At 24.9% G+C, this 20338-nt stretch overlaps 4 protein-coding genes across 4 annotated transcripts; 3 read left to right on the forward strand and 1 right to left on the reverse strand. All coding sequences in view use genetic code 6, as the record gives it.

Moving 5' to 3' along the window:
* Positions 1–82: 82 nt before the first annotated feature.
* On the forward strand, positions 83–8398 carry TTHERM_00637370 (Mov34/MPN/PAD-1 family protein; the record flags this gene model as incomplete). Its single annotated transcript, XM_001032398.2, has 14 exons — positions 83–164; positions 307–388; positions 538–617; positions 726–969; positions 1170–1426; positions 1491–3980; positions 4041–5294; positions 5338–6958; positions 7020–7183; positions 7236–7320; positions 7385–7545; positions 7608–7732; positions 7793–7851; positions 7912–8398. 14 exons carry the CDS (start codon positions 83–85, stop codon positions 8396–8398), a joined length of 7191 nt encoding a protein of 2396 aa, XP_001032398.2.
* A 1135-nt stretch (positions 8399–9533) lies between these two features.
* TTHERM_000637389 (hypothetical protein) lies at positions 9534–10001 on the forward strand (the record flags this gene model as incomplete). Its single annotated transcript, XM_012799046.1, has 1 exon — positions 9534–10001. One exon carries the CDS (start codon positions 9534–9536, stop codon positions 9999–10001), a length of 468 nt encoding a protein of 155 aa, XP_012654500.1.
* A 1250-nt stretch (positions 10002–11251) lies between these two features.
* Positions 11252–17350, reverse strand: TTHERM_00637390 (EF hand protein; the record flags this gene model as incomplete). Its single annotated transcript, XM_001032400.2, has 19 exons — positions 11252–11686; positions 11743–11931; positions 12006–12108; positions 12170–12511; positions 12568–12734; positions 12790–13041; positions 13088–13725; positions 13794–13866; positions 13921–14368; positions 14552–14712; positions 14770–14884; positions 14951–15198; positions 15361–15713; positions 15770–16346; positions 16420–16521; positions 16643–16909; positions 16998–17092; positions 17142–17203; positions 17256–17350. 19 exons carry the CDS (start codon positions 17348–17350, stop codon positions 11252–11254), a joined length of 4722 nt encoding a protein of 1573 aa, XP_001032400.2.
* A 731-nt stretch (positions 17351–18081) lies between these two features.
* On the forward strand, positions 18082–20188 carry TTHERM_00637400 (50S ribosomal protein L3; the record flags this gene model as incomplete). The annotated part of the gene is made up of 5 exons (XM_001032401.4): positions 18082–18874; positions 19128–19364; positions 19446–19552; positions 19618–19887; positions 19949–20188. The coding sequence occupies exons 1-5, from the start codon at positions 18409–18411 to the stop codon at positions 20186–20188; spliced, it is 1320 nt and encodes a 439-aa protein (XP_001032401.3). The 5' UTR covers positions 18082–18408.
* Between the last annotated feature and the right edge of the window lie 150 nt (positions 20189–20338).

Consider the following 20338-nt stretch of genomic DNA (forward strand, 5'->3'; position numbering starts at 1 on the left):
ACATACAATCTTTCTGTAAAAAAAAAAGTAATAAAAAAGAGATAAAGAAAGAATAAAAGGAAATTAACTTTTTTTTTTAAAGATGGCAGGCACCACCAAAAGAGGAAAATAAAGTTAGTAAAAGGAATTTAAAAAAGAAGACTAGAAATAGATAGAAACTAGCAGTAAACTAATTTAAAAAGCTCTCAATTTACTACAATTAAAATGAAAATGAATGTCCATTTTCTATTTTTAATTGATTAATTAATTTTTATTCGCATGATTATTGAAATTAATAAAAATTAATTTTTTATAATTTCCTATCAGAACAAGAGGAGGATAGAAAGAGGGATGAACGACTGAAGAATAGATAGAATAATCTCAAAAAAATCAAAGAAGCCCAAGAAATGTAAATTATTAGAATAAATGTTTAGTTTGTAGCAAATTTAATTGCTCAAAAATTTATGAGGCTCCACCCATATATTTTAAAGATAGATAGCTAGATAGATATTGAGACAGGACTAAACCTATCATTGAAAATTTTTCTTTAAATTATAGGGAGGAGGTGCAAAATAAAAAGAATGCAAGCGCATAGTCTTAGGCTTAAAGCAAGTCACCAAGACGCAAAGATTCTGCTAGTAAAAAAAATTAAAAATAATAGATTTAAATCATTCATGAAAAAGGGCTCATGCAGCATATTGATTAGGGACGAAAATTGATTAATATTTTTCATTAAAAATAATTAGTAGCTTCAAAAAAACATAATTCAGGGGCCAATGCAAAACACTTAAAGTCGCCTTAAGATGATTTTGATGATGAAGTTGTTAGTGACGTTTCATCTGATTTAAGCGATTCATTAGAAGCAAAATTTAAATAGGAGAACGAAGGAAAAATAGAAGGAAGCAACTAATCTTCAAAGCATAGAACTGCAAAATACCACTAATCTGCTTTCAACTAAACTCCTCTAAGTGGCAGGAACAGGATTGGCTCGTACAAAATTTTATATTTATTTAATAAATCGTTGTTTTTGGGGAAAATAGCTAACTTTACCTTACTAATCATTGCTCCTTATATATATATAAATGAATATTAATGTCAATCAACATACTGTTTATCTTGAATAGAAGCAGATTATATTAAAAAACTACTGAATTTATAATATTTAATCTCTTTTGTTTTATTTTCATTAGTGATGAAGATGATGATGATGAAATGAATAGTCTTTTAAAATCAAATGGAAAACAGAGTCCTTTATCCAGAGAAGTTAAATCAGATAGAAGTCCTTCGATTAATATAGCAAATAAATCAAATAAGGGAAAATAACATAATAAAGAAGATAATCACTCGATGGAAATCGAAGCAGATGAAAATTAGAAGCTAACTCATTTAAAGGGTACTTCAAAATTGTAAAAAAGTAACAGAGGAGCAAAAAAGGAAGACAAAAAAAGTAAAAAATTAATTAGGATTAGATAAAATGATTTTAATTTTTCATTTATTAATTAACTCTGAAGATACTGATTAGCAATTAAGAGAAAGTGATGATGATATTAATGAAGAAGAAGAAGATGAAGATGATAATAATTCTTAAGGGGAAGAATCTGATAACAGTGAAAATGAAAGCAATAAATAAAAGGGAGGAGATGAAGAAGATGATAACAGTGATGATAATGATGAAGATGATGAGTAAATAGAAAGCATAGCCTAACGTAAAGTAAAAAGAAATGTCAAACAAAAATTTAAAATAGTGAAGGGAGAATTTGTTTCCTTAGAAAATAATGACTAGGAAGATGAAGAAGAAGCTTAACTTAAGCAACCTAAGAAGACTAAGGCTATTGCTAAAACAAAAACTTCAAAGTTATCAAAGAAACACTAATTGTAAACAAATCCCGAAGAATCTGATTAAGTATATAAGAAAAGGTAAATTTTGAATGCAGCTGGCATTACAAAAGTTAAAAAAGTTAAAATGTAAAACTTGCTTCCAACTGGTGTTTTAAAAAAGAAATCTGCATTAAAGCCAACATCTGAATCTAAAATAGGGAAAAAATCAGAATTAAAACAATAGTAAAGCAAGCAAGAATCATTATAAACCAAGAAATTAGACAAACTCAGCTTAAAATAAAAGGAAAAGCTAAAGAAATAGGTTTTAAAAAACAAGGAGGATTTAAAAAAACAAAATTAATTAGATAAGAAACTCAAGAAGAAAGTTAAAGCAGAATCTTAAATGTCAGAAGAAGAAAATTTGACAACAAAAGCTTCATTAAAAAAGAAAAATAAAGAATAAAAAGTTGGTTATACTGAAAAAGAAAAATCAGAATTACTAAAATAACAAGAAACATAAAAATAATAGTAGTTGAAGTAAATACTAAAAAATATTGAAGCTAGAAAGAAAGCTTTGGATAAATTAGAGCAATCAGAAAGAAAGAAGCATTAAGAAAAAGAAAAGGTAGAAAAAAAAGTAAATAAAAAGAGTTTGTAGCTTTAAATGCTTGAAAAAAAGATAGAGCAATTAAAAAAAGAACAATAAAATACAAATTTGAACGAATTTCACAATAACTACATGAGTAATTTCTTAAATGATGAAAATGATAGCAACAGAAGCGTTTTATCTAATAAAATTGGTATAGCTTCTACTTAAGTTTTACCTACTTCCTTCTCAGATAAAAATATAGCATTATTGATTAAAAAAAATAAAAAGAAAGAAGATAACTAGGATAATAAGAAAAAAGATTCAGAGTTAGATTAAGAGGCAGATAAAAAATTAAAAAAGAAAAAGAACTAAGAAGAAGGATAGAAATAAGAAAATGAGGAAGATATCGATGAAGAAGATGATAGTGATGATGATGACAAGGAAGATGAAGAAAGTATTTAAGAAATTAGAAAAAGCAGTAGAAGACCTGTTAAATCTAAATAATATGAGGATTATGATTATAACTCACATAGAGTAAATAAAGGTTAAAACATTGAAGAATTAGAAAAAGAAAAAGAAAAGTTAGCCTAAGATATCAATGAACTTTAAGAAAGAAAGCAAAGAGCTGAAGAAGAAAAAATAAGTTTACTCCAAAGTTTATAACTTGAGAGATAGGAATTAGCAAAAGATTAGAAAATGTATGAGGATATTTAAAATTAGAACATCTATGTAAATAATAAAAAGGATGCAAAAGCAAGTATTGTTGATGAAAGCAATGAAAGTGAAAAAATATCCAAAATTAAAAAAGGAAATAAGTTAAATAGTTAAATAGAAGTTGACTAAACGTATGTGGCTGAAGAAGAGAACGCTAAATAAAATAAATCTAAAAAGCTTGCTAAAGAAAAAGAAATTCCTTTAAAGAAAAAAGATTTAAAAGAAAAAAAGCTAAAAAAGAATGAAATTTAGTAGGAAAATATAAATGAAATTGTTTAGCCTATTGAAGTATAACAACAAATTATTCCTAATTAAAAAGTAGTTGAAGGAGAAAATGAGTTATTAGCTAAAAAATTATACAAAAAGAAGAATAAAGGTTAATAAGAATAGGAGATACAATAGGTTGCTACACAAGAAAGTATACAGTTTTAAGTATCTTAAGCTAATTTGATACCTAAAGATGAACTTTAAACTTCAAATTATGCAAATACTCCTGCAATTCTTGATAAAAAGCAAAATTAGACTGAAGAAAAATAAAAAAGTGGTACAAAAAAGGGAAGAAAACCTAAAAAAAATTTGGAGGCAGAGGAAGAATCTTCAAAACCAGAAAGTGCTAGCAACGCAAGCAAAAAATAAAAAGGCAGTAAAAAGCAAAAAGTGGTAGAAAATCCTGTTGATACAGGAATGAATTTATTAGACATTTTTATGTAAGAAATATCTAAGGTTCATCCTGATAACGAATAATCAGAAAATGATAAAAATGGAACTCGCTCCTTAGGTAATATAAATGAAGAATAAACAAAGTTAGAAATTCACAGCTAACAATCAAAATCTGCTAATTTACCATTTAACGATAATAACAACTAACAAAGCTCCAAAGGTAACAAATAAATTTTAATTAAAAAAATAATTTTTTAAATTTAATATTTCTAATAAAAAGATCAAATTTTCCAAAAAGAATCTTCTGATAAATTAGAAGTTTAACAAGAAATTTAACCAGAAAGTGAAGAAAAAATTAATCCAGAAGGACAAGATAAAAAAGAAGCTTAACAAATCAATGAAAATTAAGAAAATTTATAAAAAAGTTAAGAAAAGATATAAGAAGAGGAAATAGTTACTCAAACTGAAACTAAGAAAGAAACTCCCAAGGAAATAAATCCTACTGAAGAGGCAGAATAAAAATAAAATATTTAAATTTAAGAGTAATAAAAAATAGAAATAGAAAACGAAAATAGCTAAAATAAAGAAAATAAACATGAATGCTAAGAGGAGTAATTATAATTACATAAACATGAAACTGAATAATAAAATGAAGACCTAAATAAATAACATGAAGGATAAGATAAGTAGGAATCTGAATAGTAATAATAGTAGGAGGAGGAAGAAGAAGAAGAAAAATAGGAATAGTAATAAGTAATTGAAGAAGAAGAAGAAAATGTATAAAAGTAATTATAAAAATCTGATTTAAATCAGACTGCTCAGTAGCAAACAGAAGAAAATAAAAAGGAAGATCCATTATTAGAAGAAACTCATAAAAATGAAGAAGTCTTTAAAGAAGATATTTAGAAAGATTAAACTTTAACTGATGTAGATTTAAAGGAGCAACCATAAAACGAACATACTACTGATGATAATAAAATGGAAATAGAGTAAGAAGTTAGAGAGGAGCAAGTAGATTAGTAGTAATAGTAATAATTAGAAGATAATGATACAAAATAAGTTGAAATAAAGGAAACCACTATTGAAGATACTGATAAAGACTTAACTTAAAATAATTCTGAATAAATCTAAAATAAAAATGATTAACAGAATAATGAAGATATCAAAGATGAAGAAGACTCTAGACCTGTTAATTCTATTGATGTAGAAAATCCTTAAACTTAAATTGAAACTTAAGCAGTTTAAATAAATGAAGAAAATCTTGAGAAAGTAGAAGAAAAATAAGAAGAAAACGAAGTTGAAGTAGATTCTGAGTAAATTAATAAAATTGATAAGAATGAAGACAAGTAGAGTGAATTGAAAGAAGAATAGGAAATTGAAGAGTAAAAAGAAAAACTCGAGTAAAAAGAGCAAGAGCAAGAATAAGTTGATTAAAAAGCATAATAAATAGAAATTTAAATCGAAGTAAACTAGGAAACAGTTTAAGAAACAACTAAAGAAAATGAAATTAATGATAACTAGCAAAATAAAGAAGGTAATATTTTACAGTTTATTAAAAATTTTTAAATTAAATAAAGAATTAATAGAAGAAAAACAAATAGAAGAAGAAGAATAACAATAAGAAGATGTAAAAGAAGCTACTAAGATTGCTGAATAAGAGTTCTAATAAAAGATCGACGTATAAGAGCATCATAGCACACAAGAACAAAATAGCTTAGAAGAGGAACCATAAAATAAAGCACAGAATTTTATTCCCTAAGAAAATTAAAATTTAGAAGAAGCTCAAAAGGGCTAAGGGGAAGAAGATTAATAAGAGCAAGTATTTCATGAAAAGGAGTCTCTTGTTAACTAATAGGAGAACTAATTTATGGAAGAAGAAAATTCTCTTTAAAACTAATCAAACCAAGAATAATAGGAGTTTCAATAAAATTAACAATAATTATACTAAAACTAAGAAGAATTTGAAGATGAGCTTGGCATTGATCAAGAAAGAAGGGATTTTGATGAGGAAAACTTTTTCGATGATCTCACTCCAATTTCTATGCCTGAAGAGTAGTAGGTAGGAGGATAAAGATAAGAAATTGATTTCAACAAAATTCCATAGATTAGAACTCTTATAAATGACCCTTTCTCTTAATAAAGATAATAATATTAACATTAAAGTTAGTAGTAAACGTAGGCTCAGCAGTAACATTTACAGCAGTAGCAATAAAGCTAGAAGTAATCATCCTAATTTTAACAACTACAACAACAATAGTATTCGTAACTTATTTTATAATAATAGCTATAATAATAGTAGTAACAGAGGTAATAGTAAAACAAAAACTAGGCTGCAATGAAAATACAAACAAATGTAACTACATAACCAAACACTCTTCTTCAATAATCTAATTAAATGTAAAACACTAAAGATTAACACATCTAAAAACTATAAATATAATAAACTGACTCACAAAATAACTAAAGAGCTTAACTACAACAACAATAACAACAACAACAATAATAATAATAACAATAACAACTATAATAACAAAAATAATAAATTTTAATAGAAAAATAAAAAACCACATAATAGGTTCACCAAGAATAAAACAATCAAAATTAATAATCAAAAAATGTAAATGCTAAACCATAGTATTAATCCGAACATAAAGAGTTGAATTAAAAAGAAAACACTTAACATATTTAAATCTAAAAATAATAAGAGCCTAAAACTAATTAAAAAAACAGTGAATAAATGAATTTAGAAGGCAAACAAACATAATAAAATTAAAAAACATTAAATGCAATTGATGTTCAGTCTCATAGTTAAAATCCACAAACATAAACAGTTTAAAGCGAGTCTTTTTAAGACACTTCTAACTAGAACTCTTAATAAAAATAGAGTTCTGAAAATAAACAGCATAAAAGTGCAGAGAATGAAAAAATGGAGATAGAAGAGACTTTGAGTGTTACAAATGAGAAACTTAAAAAAGAGAATACTCCTTTTTAATAGAGAGAAGAAATTATTTAAACCCTAAAAGAAGAGAGTAAATTGAGTAGTATACCATCTTAAAATTCTGCAGCAGTAGAAAGACAAGCCCAACACAGTCCAAACTCTAAAGCAAGCAATTAAGATAGTAAACCCATACAAGAAGAAACTACCACAAGAAAGATTTTAAGATAAAAACCTAAAATAGACTACAAATATTCATCATAGTAAAATTTATTATTATTATTATGTCTTTTCTTACTTACCTTATTTATTTTTTAATAATAGAAAATTGTCTGGTCATTCTTTTGTCTAAACAAAAACTTGTAAGAATCCTCCATATAAAATAAAGATGTCTCTCCAGTCTTTAATAGTGCTAAACATCCACTCTCACTTATTTGAAACTGAAATTATAGGATTGGTAGGAGGAGTTTACGATGAAACTACTCAAGGTAAATTAAGTTATTCTCTTTTAAAACTGACAAAATCTTAAAATAAATGTAGAAATAACCATCTAAGAATGCAAACCATGCAAAAAAATAAAAACTGAAGATGATTACCACAATGTAGAAATGGATCCTGTTGACCAGTAATTGATGATAAATGATAAAAAAACATATTAATTGAATACATTAAATTAATAAATTGATTAGGGCTGAAGTAAAGCAATATTTTGAGTCTAAGAATCTTAAAACAGTAGGTTGGTACCATTCTCATCCTAAGTTTAGCTGTTAACCTTCAAAAATTGACGTTGATAATCATAAGGCATATAAAGATATGCTTAATATAAAGGAATACGTTGGAATTATCATTAGTAAAAAATTACTTTATATCAGATTTAATTGCTTTAAAATTTTAATTTAATTGTATTTATAGGTCCATACAATAAAAATGATTAAAAACCTTAAGTTCTTATTTTTGATGAACACAACGGCAATAACATTAAATTGAACTATTAACTATTTGGGAGCACTATGGATAGTGAAATTTTAGATTTTATGGTAAATATTATTTGATAAAAGCATTTCTAACTATAATTTATTTGATATTTATTTAATTAGAATCAGCTTATACAAAATACTAAAAACGAATAGGGCAGAATAAAGTTTTTTAATTAATGGTAAATATTAAATTAGATTAATATACTTATTTTGATGTTTATTATTCATTAATAAATTAGGCAAAAAGATATAACCTACAAAGATAAGCTGTTTCAAAGTCTAAAACAAATTGTCATTTCAAACTAAAGATCAATTCAAAAACAGCTTAAAAATTAAATGAATCAAGCTAACAACAAAGAATAAATAGAATTTGAACAATTTTCAAATGAGTTATCTGACTCTTAAGAAAATGAAGAAGATAGTAGAGTCTTAAATGAAAACAATAGTAATTTAAAATCTTAAAAACAAATAGACAGCTCAAATGGTGATTGCTAGGAATTTTTACAATCTAATCCCTCTAAAAGACATAATCAAGAGAATATTTCTTCTTATTCTTAAAACCTTAAGATAAACTTAAATATTTAACCATAAGATTCACCTAAAAACGCTTCTGTAAGTAATAAGTCTGCTATGTAGAACAATCAACATGCCAAAAAAGCTGTAAATTCTGTGGATATGAAAAATGAATAGGATCTTATTAAAATCTTTTAGTCTTTTAACTTATGAGAACCTTACACTCAATCAATTATAAAAGAGCTGTAATGACTCTTTTTATTATACTATGAAAAGCTAAATAAAACATTTTGAAAGTTTTTACAAAACTTGTATTTTATTATTTATTTTTTACTACCTTTTGAAGGTTTCTTTCTTTCCTTTTTCTTTCCTACTTACCTATCTATCTACCTACCTACCTACAAAATCATTCATATCATGCAAACCAAAAACAAATACCTACATATCTATCTAAATAAATACATACATACATACCTACTTACCTCTTTTGTCTAATTCTCCTACATTTCTATCTATTGCAACAACTATCTATCGTAGATATGTAAATTTTGATGGTTTAAAAAGAATAGAATATTATATTTTAAACGCTCTATATAAAGATATATAAATTAAATTGCTATCATTAACACTTTCTTTTAAATATTATTATAGTTTTGGTATATATTTGTAGTTTTATTTATAATTAGTAGTTGAATTAATTTATTATTATTATCAAAAAACTAACAAAATCTCATTTATTTTTTTGTTTTATTTACTATTTAATTCATTTTAAATTAATATTTTTATTGTTTTATCAAACTGCTAGTAAATAAATATCTTAAGAAAATATTTCAACTTCTTTAATAATATTAATTACAAATTTTGTACATGCATTTTAAATTATGTTTTTAAGGGATAAATAAATTATTTTTTAAAGAATGATTTTTTTTAAATGTTTGGTGTTAAGAATAGAGCTAGAATGAATGACCTTAGTATTTTATACAAGATTTTATCAAAGTTATTTTTAGAAAAATATGTTTTATTTAATAAACTTTAAAATAAATACTTGGTGCAATATTTAATATAATCGAATGAAATATAATGATAGATATGGAAATGATAGTTTAATGAATGGAAGGACACAGTCTGTCTAATCTCCCCTTTAATCATATATCAGCTATGTAATAAGCATAAAACAAATGCAAATAATAAATAGAATAGATGAATGTATGTATGTATGAATAAATAACAAAGTAAGTAATTAACTGACTAAGTTGATTGAGTTTATTCTGTAAGTTTTGCATGAAGATTATTTTGGTTAATTTATCTCTTCACTTTAAAATAATATTATTGATTTGTTTCAATGTGAATGATTTTGGGAGATGATTTATTTATTTTATTTTGCTTTGTTTTCCAATCAACCAGAAATCTTCAATTACTCATGTTCCTTTAATCCAGCTAATTCATGAGCTTCAGCTTGAGGATTTTCAAGTACTTAGTATAGAAGAGGAGAGCCGATTTTACGTGCAGTGAAGCAATCCTTAGCAACAGCAATTTTATCAGGGATTAATCTAAGACGATGCTTAATAATAACATTTTCAACAATATTGTAGAATTCTTGAGATCCTCTATTTGCAGTAGCCATACCATGAGCAAGATCAATTAAATCATTAAGAGGAATATAGCGATATAAACGTTCTTGGACTAACTTGGTTTCAATAACTTTCCAAAGAGCATCATCTTATACATTCATACGTCCTAAGAATGTGGCAATTTCTGCAAGGGACTTATTGCATTCTCTATCAAATCTTGTGATGTATTCTTTCAAAATAGGTGAAATGACATTGTAAAAGTAATTATCAATGGGAATTTCGTGGTTCCATAAATGGAACATGGCAAAAGAAAGCTAATAATCGGTGAGCATGTATAAATTATCCTTCAAAATTTCACTAAGCATCTTGCAAGAATAAGCAGATTGTATGGCAAGGGAGAGTTCGACGTATTCCTTTCTCTCCAATTCCCATGGTTATAAATACTTTTTGTTGGAAGGAGTGTAATCTCTTCCACGTTGACTGAAATTAAAAGCGACATTCTAAACTAAACAATTAGAACCCTTTAAATTATTCATAAGTAAGCAAGGTCTTTGACCATTCAACTTAACTATGTTGGTAATGATTCTCTTTAACATCCCTAACCTAGATTTTTTTTTTTAGTATTTTATTTGTAATTCTTACTAATTTTTTTGAGTTGAGATACTTTTCTCTTCTTCTTGATAATGATAAGATAATCCTTAAAAATCGACTATTTGAAATAATCTTTCAATTCTCTTCTTCTTAATAAAATTATAATGTTTATTTATTGTATTATTTAGAATCTAACTCCATTATATTTTTTCATATTCATTTTTCAAGAAAAATTATTTATTTAATGCATAAATACATAAATACACACACATACATATAGATCTGCATACTAACATAAATGTATTCTATTTTTATTTATATAAGCAAATACAATAAATAAATGCATACATACAAATTCGCGTATCTTAGTATCAGATAAAAAAACAAGTATCCAATAATCCCATAAAATAAATAAATAAATAAATAAATAAAAATAAGTTTGATTTGCATGTAATTTTGATATTTTAAATAATATTTTATAATACCCTATTTTAGGATATACTTTATTTACTAATAAATTAATATCAATATAATTAAGTTATAAACTAAAAATTGATTTTATAAAATCATTTTAAATCAGAGACGTAAGGAACATAACAAATCAATTTTTTAAATTGATGCTAGTTAATGGAAAAAGGCTAATAGGAGGTTAGTAATTTTTTTTAAATTTGATTTTAATGAGAATATATGATAGATAGATATTCAATTTTTTAAGTGCAATTAAAATATTTATTTTAAAAGAAAATTTTGGAAATAAAATAAAATTAAATGTTTCAATCGAAATATTTTTTTTTCTTTTAAATTTTTACTTATGAAAAATATAATGAAAATAAAAATATATAATATGAAGATTTTAACTATTTTAGAACAAGATAGATATACATACTATGTTAGTATAAGATTTTCATTTTATGGGGTAATATTGAAGTTATTCTTGACGTTACTTGAACACTTCCATAAGGAACCTGTAATCTAATTCGCCATTTTTCTCTGCAAATTTAATAAGACAGCTAAAATTTTTATCAGATAGTCTTATATTTGACTATTCTAGAACTTGACCAATTATGTTCTTTGCCTTTTCATAAGTAATACATCCTAACTTGTGCTCATTCTTAAATTTATCTAATAACAATTTTCTGTTCTTTCCTATAACGGCTAAGACTAAATCAAATTATTATGAGCACTCCCAACTAAATAATTAAACATCAAATTGGCCATTATTAGGGTTAGAAAATATTTAGTTTCCTTTGGATAAATCGATAACTTTAGGAATTTTTAGTGACTTATAAATCTAGTTACTGTTATTTTTCTTAAGATTTTATAGAGGAGATTAATCAACCTATTAAAATATTTTATAAAATTATTAACTTAAATAAAAATTATAATCAATTTTACTTCAATTTTTCTAAAGGTTTCCATCCACTCATGAATATCTATTACTCCATCTCTTCTTATATCTATGAATTCAAATATATCCTTAATTATAGGTAAAGAAGGTAACTCACTTTATGATAATTATCCAAGCTGTATTATCAAAGCCTTGAATTCATCAAAAGTCATTTTTCCTGATCTGTTTTCGTTGTACTGTTATTAAATTAAATAATTAAAAAAAAATTTTTTTCCATTTTTTTTTTTGATAAGTCTAAATAATATTTTACCTATCTGAAAGCATCTTTTGGAGATAAAAGGTATTGGTAAATGTGTTTACGAATTTTCTCTAGTCTTGCCCTTGCCCTACTAACTAGTCTTAAATCAGAGTCTCTAGAATTAATTTTATTGCATTTTTAAATTTAAATTTTATTAAATTAATATATATAATTACGTTTATTTAATTTTGTGACAAAACTCTCTCCAGTTTATGAGAGCACCACTTTTTGACTCACAAATATTTAAAACGCTATCGATATCAAATATAGAAAGACCAATATTTAGTTTCTTCATTACGTTTCTGAATTCGAGATTGGTAATAAATCCACTATTGGATTTATCATACTCTTCAAAGAGATTTTCTAACACTTTGTCAGATGATTTTACTAGCTTTTTCATTCTTTCAATAACACTTAGAGTAGAATTCTGGGCATTATCATAAGATATAAGAGATAAAGTAGAGTTAAATTTATTTTTATTCTGGCTGCTCGAATAAGGTGAAATAAACACATTTCCTCTTTATTTTTTATTAATTAAAAAGATTTATTTTATATATTTAATAAGCTAATTTACTCTTTTTAAACTTTTTAAAAGCTATTGTGATTTTTGAAAAAAACTTCTTTGAAATCATTGAAATTGATAGTATGTCCAATAGACCCAGCTACCCTGTTCCAAGCTTTAATCAAGTCTTCTTCTTTAAATCTCTTAGGTTGTTGGGCAAACACTTAAAGACAAAATTACTTGATAGAAAATATTTAAAATGAATTTCATAAAGTATGGGAAAAAAAGTAATACTTTGAAATTAATGTCTTTTCCAGATTCAGAAAAAGTTTGGAAAGCTTCCTTAGCATCACTAAATTGAGTTTCGATCCCCTCTGATATTTCCTTAATCATCATTTCAGTTGAATCGTAATTTTTTAGTTAGCTTACCCAGTCATGCTCTGATAGATATCCTTTTTTATGGGGATCAAAGTCTGAGAAAAGCTGCTAAAGGAGCTTCTCAGTAAGATTAAAACCTTTTAATACTCTGTTTTCATCTATCCATTACTTTAATAAAATATTTAATATAAAATCATAATAATCTTTTGTTTACTTTAAATTTGGTATAAAGGAGTCTATTTTAGTGACCTGACACTATTTCAAAACTAGTCCTTATATCGGGATAAAACTTGGAGACAAACAAACCTATTTAGTGTTTAGCATTTATTTTCCATTCAAAAATACTCTAAATTGAGTTTTGCTTTGATTTTTGGAATCCTTAACTCAATTCATTTATAGTTTGATTAAGTTTGGAACTTTAGAAAACAGAAGAAGAGTAAGAAGATTTTAGTTTCTAATTATTCTCTAACTTTACAGATTTGGCAGACTGAGAATTTATTTCATCAAATATTTACTTTCTATAAGAAGCAGTACTAGTAGAAGGATATCTGATTTTGGATAATTTGGACTCACTTGCACTTTATACTAAGTTAGACCCATTCTTAAAGTAACTTCTATCCTTGAAAGTATTTATATCAAATGAATCTTCGATAACTTTCTTAAAATCTCCAAACTAAATAGAATCTCTTTTATGTTGATCTATTAACTTATATAAACGATCAAGTCTTGTTTCTGTAATAATATCTTGAGGAATGTGCAAAATATCAGACAAAAAAGAATGCAAATCTTTTTTTCCTATTTGACCATCAAAATCAATATCAGCAATTTTAAATGCTTCCATATAGTCTAAATCTGTTTTTTATTTATTAATTTAGGAAATAATTTTTAAAAGAATATTTTAATTATTTTTAATCATTTACTTTAAGTTTTATACCATTTTCTCATTTTTTCTAGCATTTCAAATTGCCAGTCCCAGTTATCTTCTTTTATTTCCTTTTAATCGGAATAAAAAAATTAAATCAAAAAAGCATATTATTAATTTCTTACTTGTTTAAAGTTGATTGGCTTATTAATGACTTCTAAAAATCTTTAATAGTCTATCATACCAGTATTTAAATTATCCATATAGCAAAAATATCCTTCCTTTTATGACTAATTGAGCTTAATTATTTTATCTAAATTGCTCATTTCTGAAAGAATAATAAATCCATCTTGGTTTGAGTCTAGGATATTGAAAGCATCATAATTTGAGATCTTTTTGTCATGTAGAGCTTTTCTAATTATTCCGTTCAAATTATCAATTTGCTTTTCTGTTAATTTTATTTTTCTTTAAGGATTACCATTAAACTAAGAACCATCATTTTAATCATTTTCATCGTAATCATCGTAGTGAACTCCAAAGTTAGATTCTTCTTTTTTTTTTATTTTTAAAGATTCAGGAAGGTTCTCTGTTTCAATACCTTCTAACAAATTCTAATCTACTTCTAATCCTCCTCTATTTTTATTAAATCAAATTTAATATTTTCGTTTATAAATTGATAATTATTATTTAAATATTTTCTTTTTGTTGAACTTTAAATAATAATTCTATTAAAAATATTTAATCAGCTTTAAATTTTTAAAATGTTTTCTTGTTGTTTGCTTATTAATAAAATAGGATTGTGAAAAAAAAACTTACATTTAGATTATTTATGGTTGTTACTGTTAGTTTAAACTAAAGTTTTTATATCTCTAAATAAAAGTTTCCAGATCAAACTTATCTATGAAACCATCTTTATCAATATCTATAATTTCTGAAAGATAATCTATAATATGAGGCTTTATATCTGGATTGACATACTTTTATGTATTTAAATAAAATTAAATTAAAGAAATTATCAAATATGATATATTTACCTTAAAAACTAATCTTGCAAATAAAGAAACTTTAATTTTAGATGTATCTTCATTAACTATGTTTTCTTTTTAATATAGGTTCTTTACAAAGCTAAAGTGATTTAGAGAATTCTACCTATATGTTAGAATAAATCAAATGTATAAATATATGATTTATATATTTAATTATTTGTTTGTTTACTCTATGTAAGAATTAATCGATCTAGCCAATTTTTGCAAATTTTAAGAATCTTTAGAGTTGAATGGAGGGAAAAATGTTGTTGACACTTCTATAGATTTCATAAAATCGTTATAATTTAGAAGTCCATTTGATGATTCATATTTAAATAATCTATTTAAGTCTGTTTAGTTTAAATCTATTTTGCACTTCTTTAAAACTAATTTAAAAGCAGAAGCATCTACCTCTCCACTTTTCTTTGGATCTTATTACTTTAGAATAATAAATTAATTTAAATAAATAAATAAATAAATAAATGCAGCTAGTTAATAAATTAACTTTGTTTATTCACAAAAAGTTTAAATTATTTATAAGATAATTATTATTTTTTTGATTTAATTATAATTTTTAATAGAAATTATTGGTTTATTTACTGTAAATTCTTGTATGAGATAAGAAATTCCTTCTTTTTTTAATTGCAAATATTATTGAATTTTTCTTTTTGTTTACTGGACCCAGTTCAAATCTGAGTGTAAATCATCAAAGGTATTACTCAAAATAGTTGCTAATTTAGATGACTCAATGAAGGGTTATCCATTTAATAATAGAAAAATGATTTTAGGAAAATCTTGCTTCTTGATGGCAGGCTCCATAGATAAAAGAAAAGACTATATATCTTCTTTTTAGAGTTTTTTAGTTGGGTCAATCAGCAAATCTTTTAAATTCTTTTTCTAAAAATTAAGCTTAAGTTTTATCCATAAATCTTTTAAACTTCTTTGAATGGAAACTATAAATTTTATTAAAAATGCTTACTAAAATAATTATTTAAAAAAATATATCTACCTATAGAATCATCTCTGCCTGTAATTTCCTGCTTGAAAATTGTGTAATCTACATAACCATTATTTTACTTATCTAGCTTCATAAAGATGAATTCAAGTTCTGCAACTGGAATAGGACATCCTATCTTCTGCAAAAAACTTATAAATTCATCTTTGTTTAACTTGATAACTTCTCCTTGCTCATCTCTGGAAATAAAATTAGGATATTTGGCTCTTTTAACAGCTATTGTATCAAATATTTGCAAAGGAGTGAGATTGGTCTAAAGCATCCAGTTTTACATTTTTTTTAAAGGCTACTGTCCGTTCAATAGTATTTAAGATTCATTAGTAAAAGAAATACTTTAAGATTTTTAGGAAGGTATTTTGCTCCTTTCATTCAGAGATTTTTACTATTTAACTTATTCGGTGAGCTTAAAGTCATAATTTTTTCCTAACCAATCTATTGCACTTCCATCAATAGTTTGAGATTATATGCTATTATATTGATTAGATTCTTGATCTAATTATTTAAGTTTATCTGCAGTAAGATATCTTTATCTCTTTTATATTTATTCATCTAGTGGTCTTTTAACTATACCCTAATTAAATTTTTATTTTTTTATATTGCTAAATATTATTTTTTAATTTATAATCAATTTTTCTATTATTTACCTTGCATTCTCTTTTGAGGCTTTCGTAGAAAGTAACATTGACTAAGCCTTTTTTATATTAAAAAGTTCCTATTGCTGGTATGATCATTTATACAAATCCATCCTTTGTTGATATTTTTACATTAAAAAAAATTAAATATTTTGATCAGTAAAAAATAAGTTTTTTAATTTTTTTAAAGGGTATTCTAAAATTTGAAATATGTTAAATAGTTTGTTAGTTCTACCTTTTTAGCAGCTAAAGATATCTATCTGAATACTCTTTCTAATGACAATCTTACATTTTCTTTAGAGCAATTAGCAGATTCAGATATTTCTAACAAATTTACCTATATCATTTGTATATTTCCGCATAAACCTTGCAGATTAATTGGACGCACACCTTAATCAGTCTGAATACCGCTTTGTATAGGAATGCCGTTTAAAAAATCCTTTTAAACAATAAAGACAGGTTCTCTTAATTACTTATCTCTGATATCTGGATTAGTTACACCCTTTTTTTATCAAAATTATTTTAAAAATGTTTATGTAATCTAAAAAAGCATCGAATCAATGCATTTTGATAAAAATTTCTATTATTACTGGTAAAGTTACATCAGGATTAGTAAAAGTAAATACACCAAAGTGAGGAATTTTAACAGATCGACCACTCCTCAATTGCTTGGAAATATATAAACCTTTTTAATTATTTAGTAATTAGAATTAGTTGAAATAGATATTAAATACCAAATGATCCCCAAACACTGTTGACTGTTTCATCTGTGAGAAGACCTTATAGACTATATATTCTATTATATTACATGATAATCAAATACCAATTGCTAGAAATAATAAACTCACTTTGTTCCGCTTTTATATGAAACTTCATCTAAAATCTTTTAAGATTGCTATGATGCTCTGGAATTATCAGATTTCCTGCTTAATATGTCAGCCATTTTTTTACCTATCCTACTTATATTATTTTTTTATAGGACTAATTTCCTTCGCTCTTAACTTAATTTCTATTTAATAAATTTTTTATTACTATTAATAAGTATGACTTTATATTTAAGCAAAATAAAACCCTTTCAAGATAAGTGATTCTAAATGAATTAAATGCTAACAAAGAACTGTTTAGGTGATTTATTTTATAAAAATATATTGGAACTGTTTTAAGTCATTTGTAGAATAAAAATTATAAATTTTATTTAATAATAATTGATGCTCCCTTAAATATTAATTATTTCATCATTCATATGTGAGTATATTTTAATAATTTTAAATTATGTTAATTATAACATTTATTTATTTATTTATTTTCTAATTTAAAATAGTTATCTCTCTCTCTCTTCCTCTTTCTGTATATTTTTATAGCTGTAATTAAAATCTAAATTTTACATTATTATTGGTTAGTCAATCAAATATTTTTTAGCTTTTTACAATATGAATAAATTATACCTTAGAAGGTTTTTGAATTTTAAAAGAACTCATATTTTTTTAGACTAAAAGTATTTCATTTGAAAATAATTTCAATTTTTATTTTTAATCTAAAATATATTTAATAAATAATTTTTGTACTGTGAAAAAATTAATTGTATTTTTTCTATTCATACGATAATTTCTATTAATAAATTTATTTAAATTAAATATACAAAATATAAATAAATGAAAGAATGATGGATAGATTGATAGATAAAATTTTTTTTAAACGTTGGAATATCAAAATTAAAAAAATAAATTCTAGTTTAAAAAGAGATATTTTAAAATTTAACTTGAGGAAAAAATAAAAATATTTATATACTTGAGAGAGAAAAATCTATTGAAGGAATCTCTTAGAAAAAAAAAGAAAGCACAAGTGAATAGATAAAATCCAAAAACAAATAAATAAAGAGAAAGATAGATAGATATAGCTAAATTCACATCTTCTTCTTTTAGAATAAAATAGGATTTTTAGAATAGTAGAATCAACTTATATTTGTAATAGATTTCAACTAGATATAAATAAAGGGAAAAAATGCTCAAGTTATTATAATTAAGCAAGGGATTATTAGGTACTTAATAGTTATTGCAACCCGTTTAACTATCTTCTCTTCTTCATAGCACATTCAGTAAATGGTCAAAGCCTTAAAAATAACACAGACAAAAGGAAAGACGTACTGGTGTTGCCATTTCAGATGAAAAGGCTGCCAAGCTTTCATAATCAGAAAGTGAAGTCGAAGCTAAGAAGTCTCGTTTATAATAAATATAGAAAAAGACAATTCAAACAGATAAGCCTTTAAGAACTTAATCTTTTGAACATGATTAAAGTATTACAGATGACAAATTATTTAAAATGTTATAAGATTACACCTTTAAGTTTGAAGGAAAAAAGATCAATCCAGTTAAATAGGATTAAAAGGCTATTTAACCTGAGAAAGTTATTTATTCAGACCCTACTCAAGTTCCTGCTCGTGCTACTCCCTCTTTAAAAAATAAAGTTGGTATGGTTTCATCAAAATTTTGATAAATAAACAAATAAATGTATCTCTACTATTGTAGATTAATTGAGAGTGAATATACTCAATTAAATTAGCCCTAAAGCAACAAAATAATTATTACAAAAAACTTAAAAATATTTTTTAATTTTGTTGGCATTAATCTGCTATATTAAAACATTTTTTTGTTTCTTCAATTAGTAGTAGATCTAAAAAGTGCTACTTATCTTACAATTTTTGCATTTTTAAAATAATAAAGAAATCAATCACTTTAACTGTGAAGAAATCGTCAACAAGAAATTCGAAGGTTAAATTAAGCAATTTGAACCTACTAAAACTTCTAAAAGAACTGGTATCCTTGGTTACAAATTAGGTATGACATCTATTTGGGACAAGTGGGGTAAGCTTCATGCCCTCACTGTTATTTAAATTGATCGTTGTCAAGTTGTTTAAGTTAAGACTGAAGAGAAAGATGGAGTTAATGCTCTTTAATTAGGTAAATACTTGTTCATATTCACTATATTTTTTTGCATAATTCATTTAATAATATTGACTAACTAACTAATTAATTTTAAAGGTGTTGGTGAAAAAAGTCTTAAGAGAATTAATAAACCCACTATTGGTCATTTAATGAAGAACGATATTCCTCCTAAGAGACACTTAAAGGAATTCAAAGTTTCACCTGTATTTACTTATTTATTTATCTTTCAATTTTATATTTTAAGTATTCTAACTCAAATTTATAAAAGGATTGCTTCTTACCTGCTGGTTACATGTTGAGTGCTCGTCACTTTGTACCCGGCTAATATGTTGATATATAAGGTATCTCAGTTGGTAAAGGTTTTGCAGGTACTGTTAAGAGATGGAATTTTAAAATGTAAGATGCAACTCACGGTAACTCTCTTTCTCACAGAGCACCTGGTTCCACTGGTTAACGTCAAGATCCTGGTAGAGTATTTAAGAATAAAAAGATGGCTGGTCATATGGGTTGTGAAAAAGTTACAATTATGGATTTACAAGTATTCAATTCTTTACTTTAGCTATTCGATTAAAATATTAAATTAACTTAAAATTAAAAAGGTTTACAAAATTGATGTTGAAAGAAGTTTAGTTTATATTAGAGGGCATGTTCCAGGAAAGCCTGGCTCTCTTGTTCAAATCAGAGATGCTTTTAAAAAGCAAGTTCAAAATGAATAATTCTTAAATTTCCCTACATTTGTTGCTGGTAAAAATGATAAACTTGCTACTGTTTTAATTATGGAGGCTTCTAAATCTGATCCTAACGAAGAATATATTCACGATAATGATGTCGTTGATTGAAAAATTTTCGAAGTGTTTTTTTTATTTAATCAGTAAATGAAATGTTATCAACTTACCACTAAAGATAAGTTGAAGAGCATTAAATGTAATCAAAAAGATCGATCATATATTTAAACATTATTTATGATATTTGTATTAAAAATATATCTC

The sequence above is a fragment of the Tetrahymena thermophila genome (genome assembly GCF_000189635.1).
Source record: "Tetrahymena thermophila SB210 genomic scaffold scf_8254528, whole genome shotgun sequence".
NCBI classification, from domain to species: Eukaryota; Ciliophora; class Oligohymenophorea; order Hymenostomatida; family Tetrahymenidae; genus Tetrahymena; species Tetrahymena thermophila.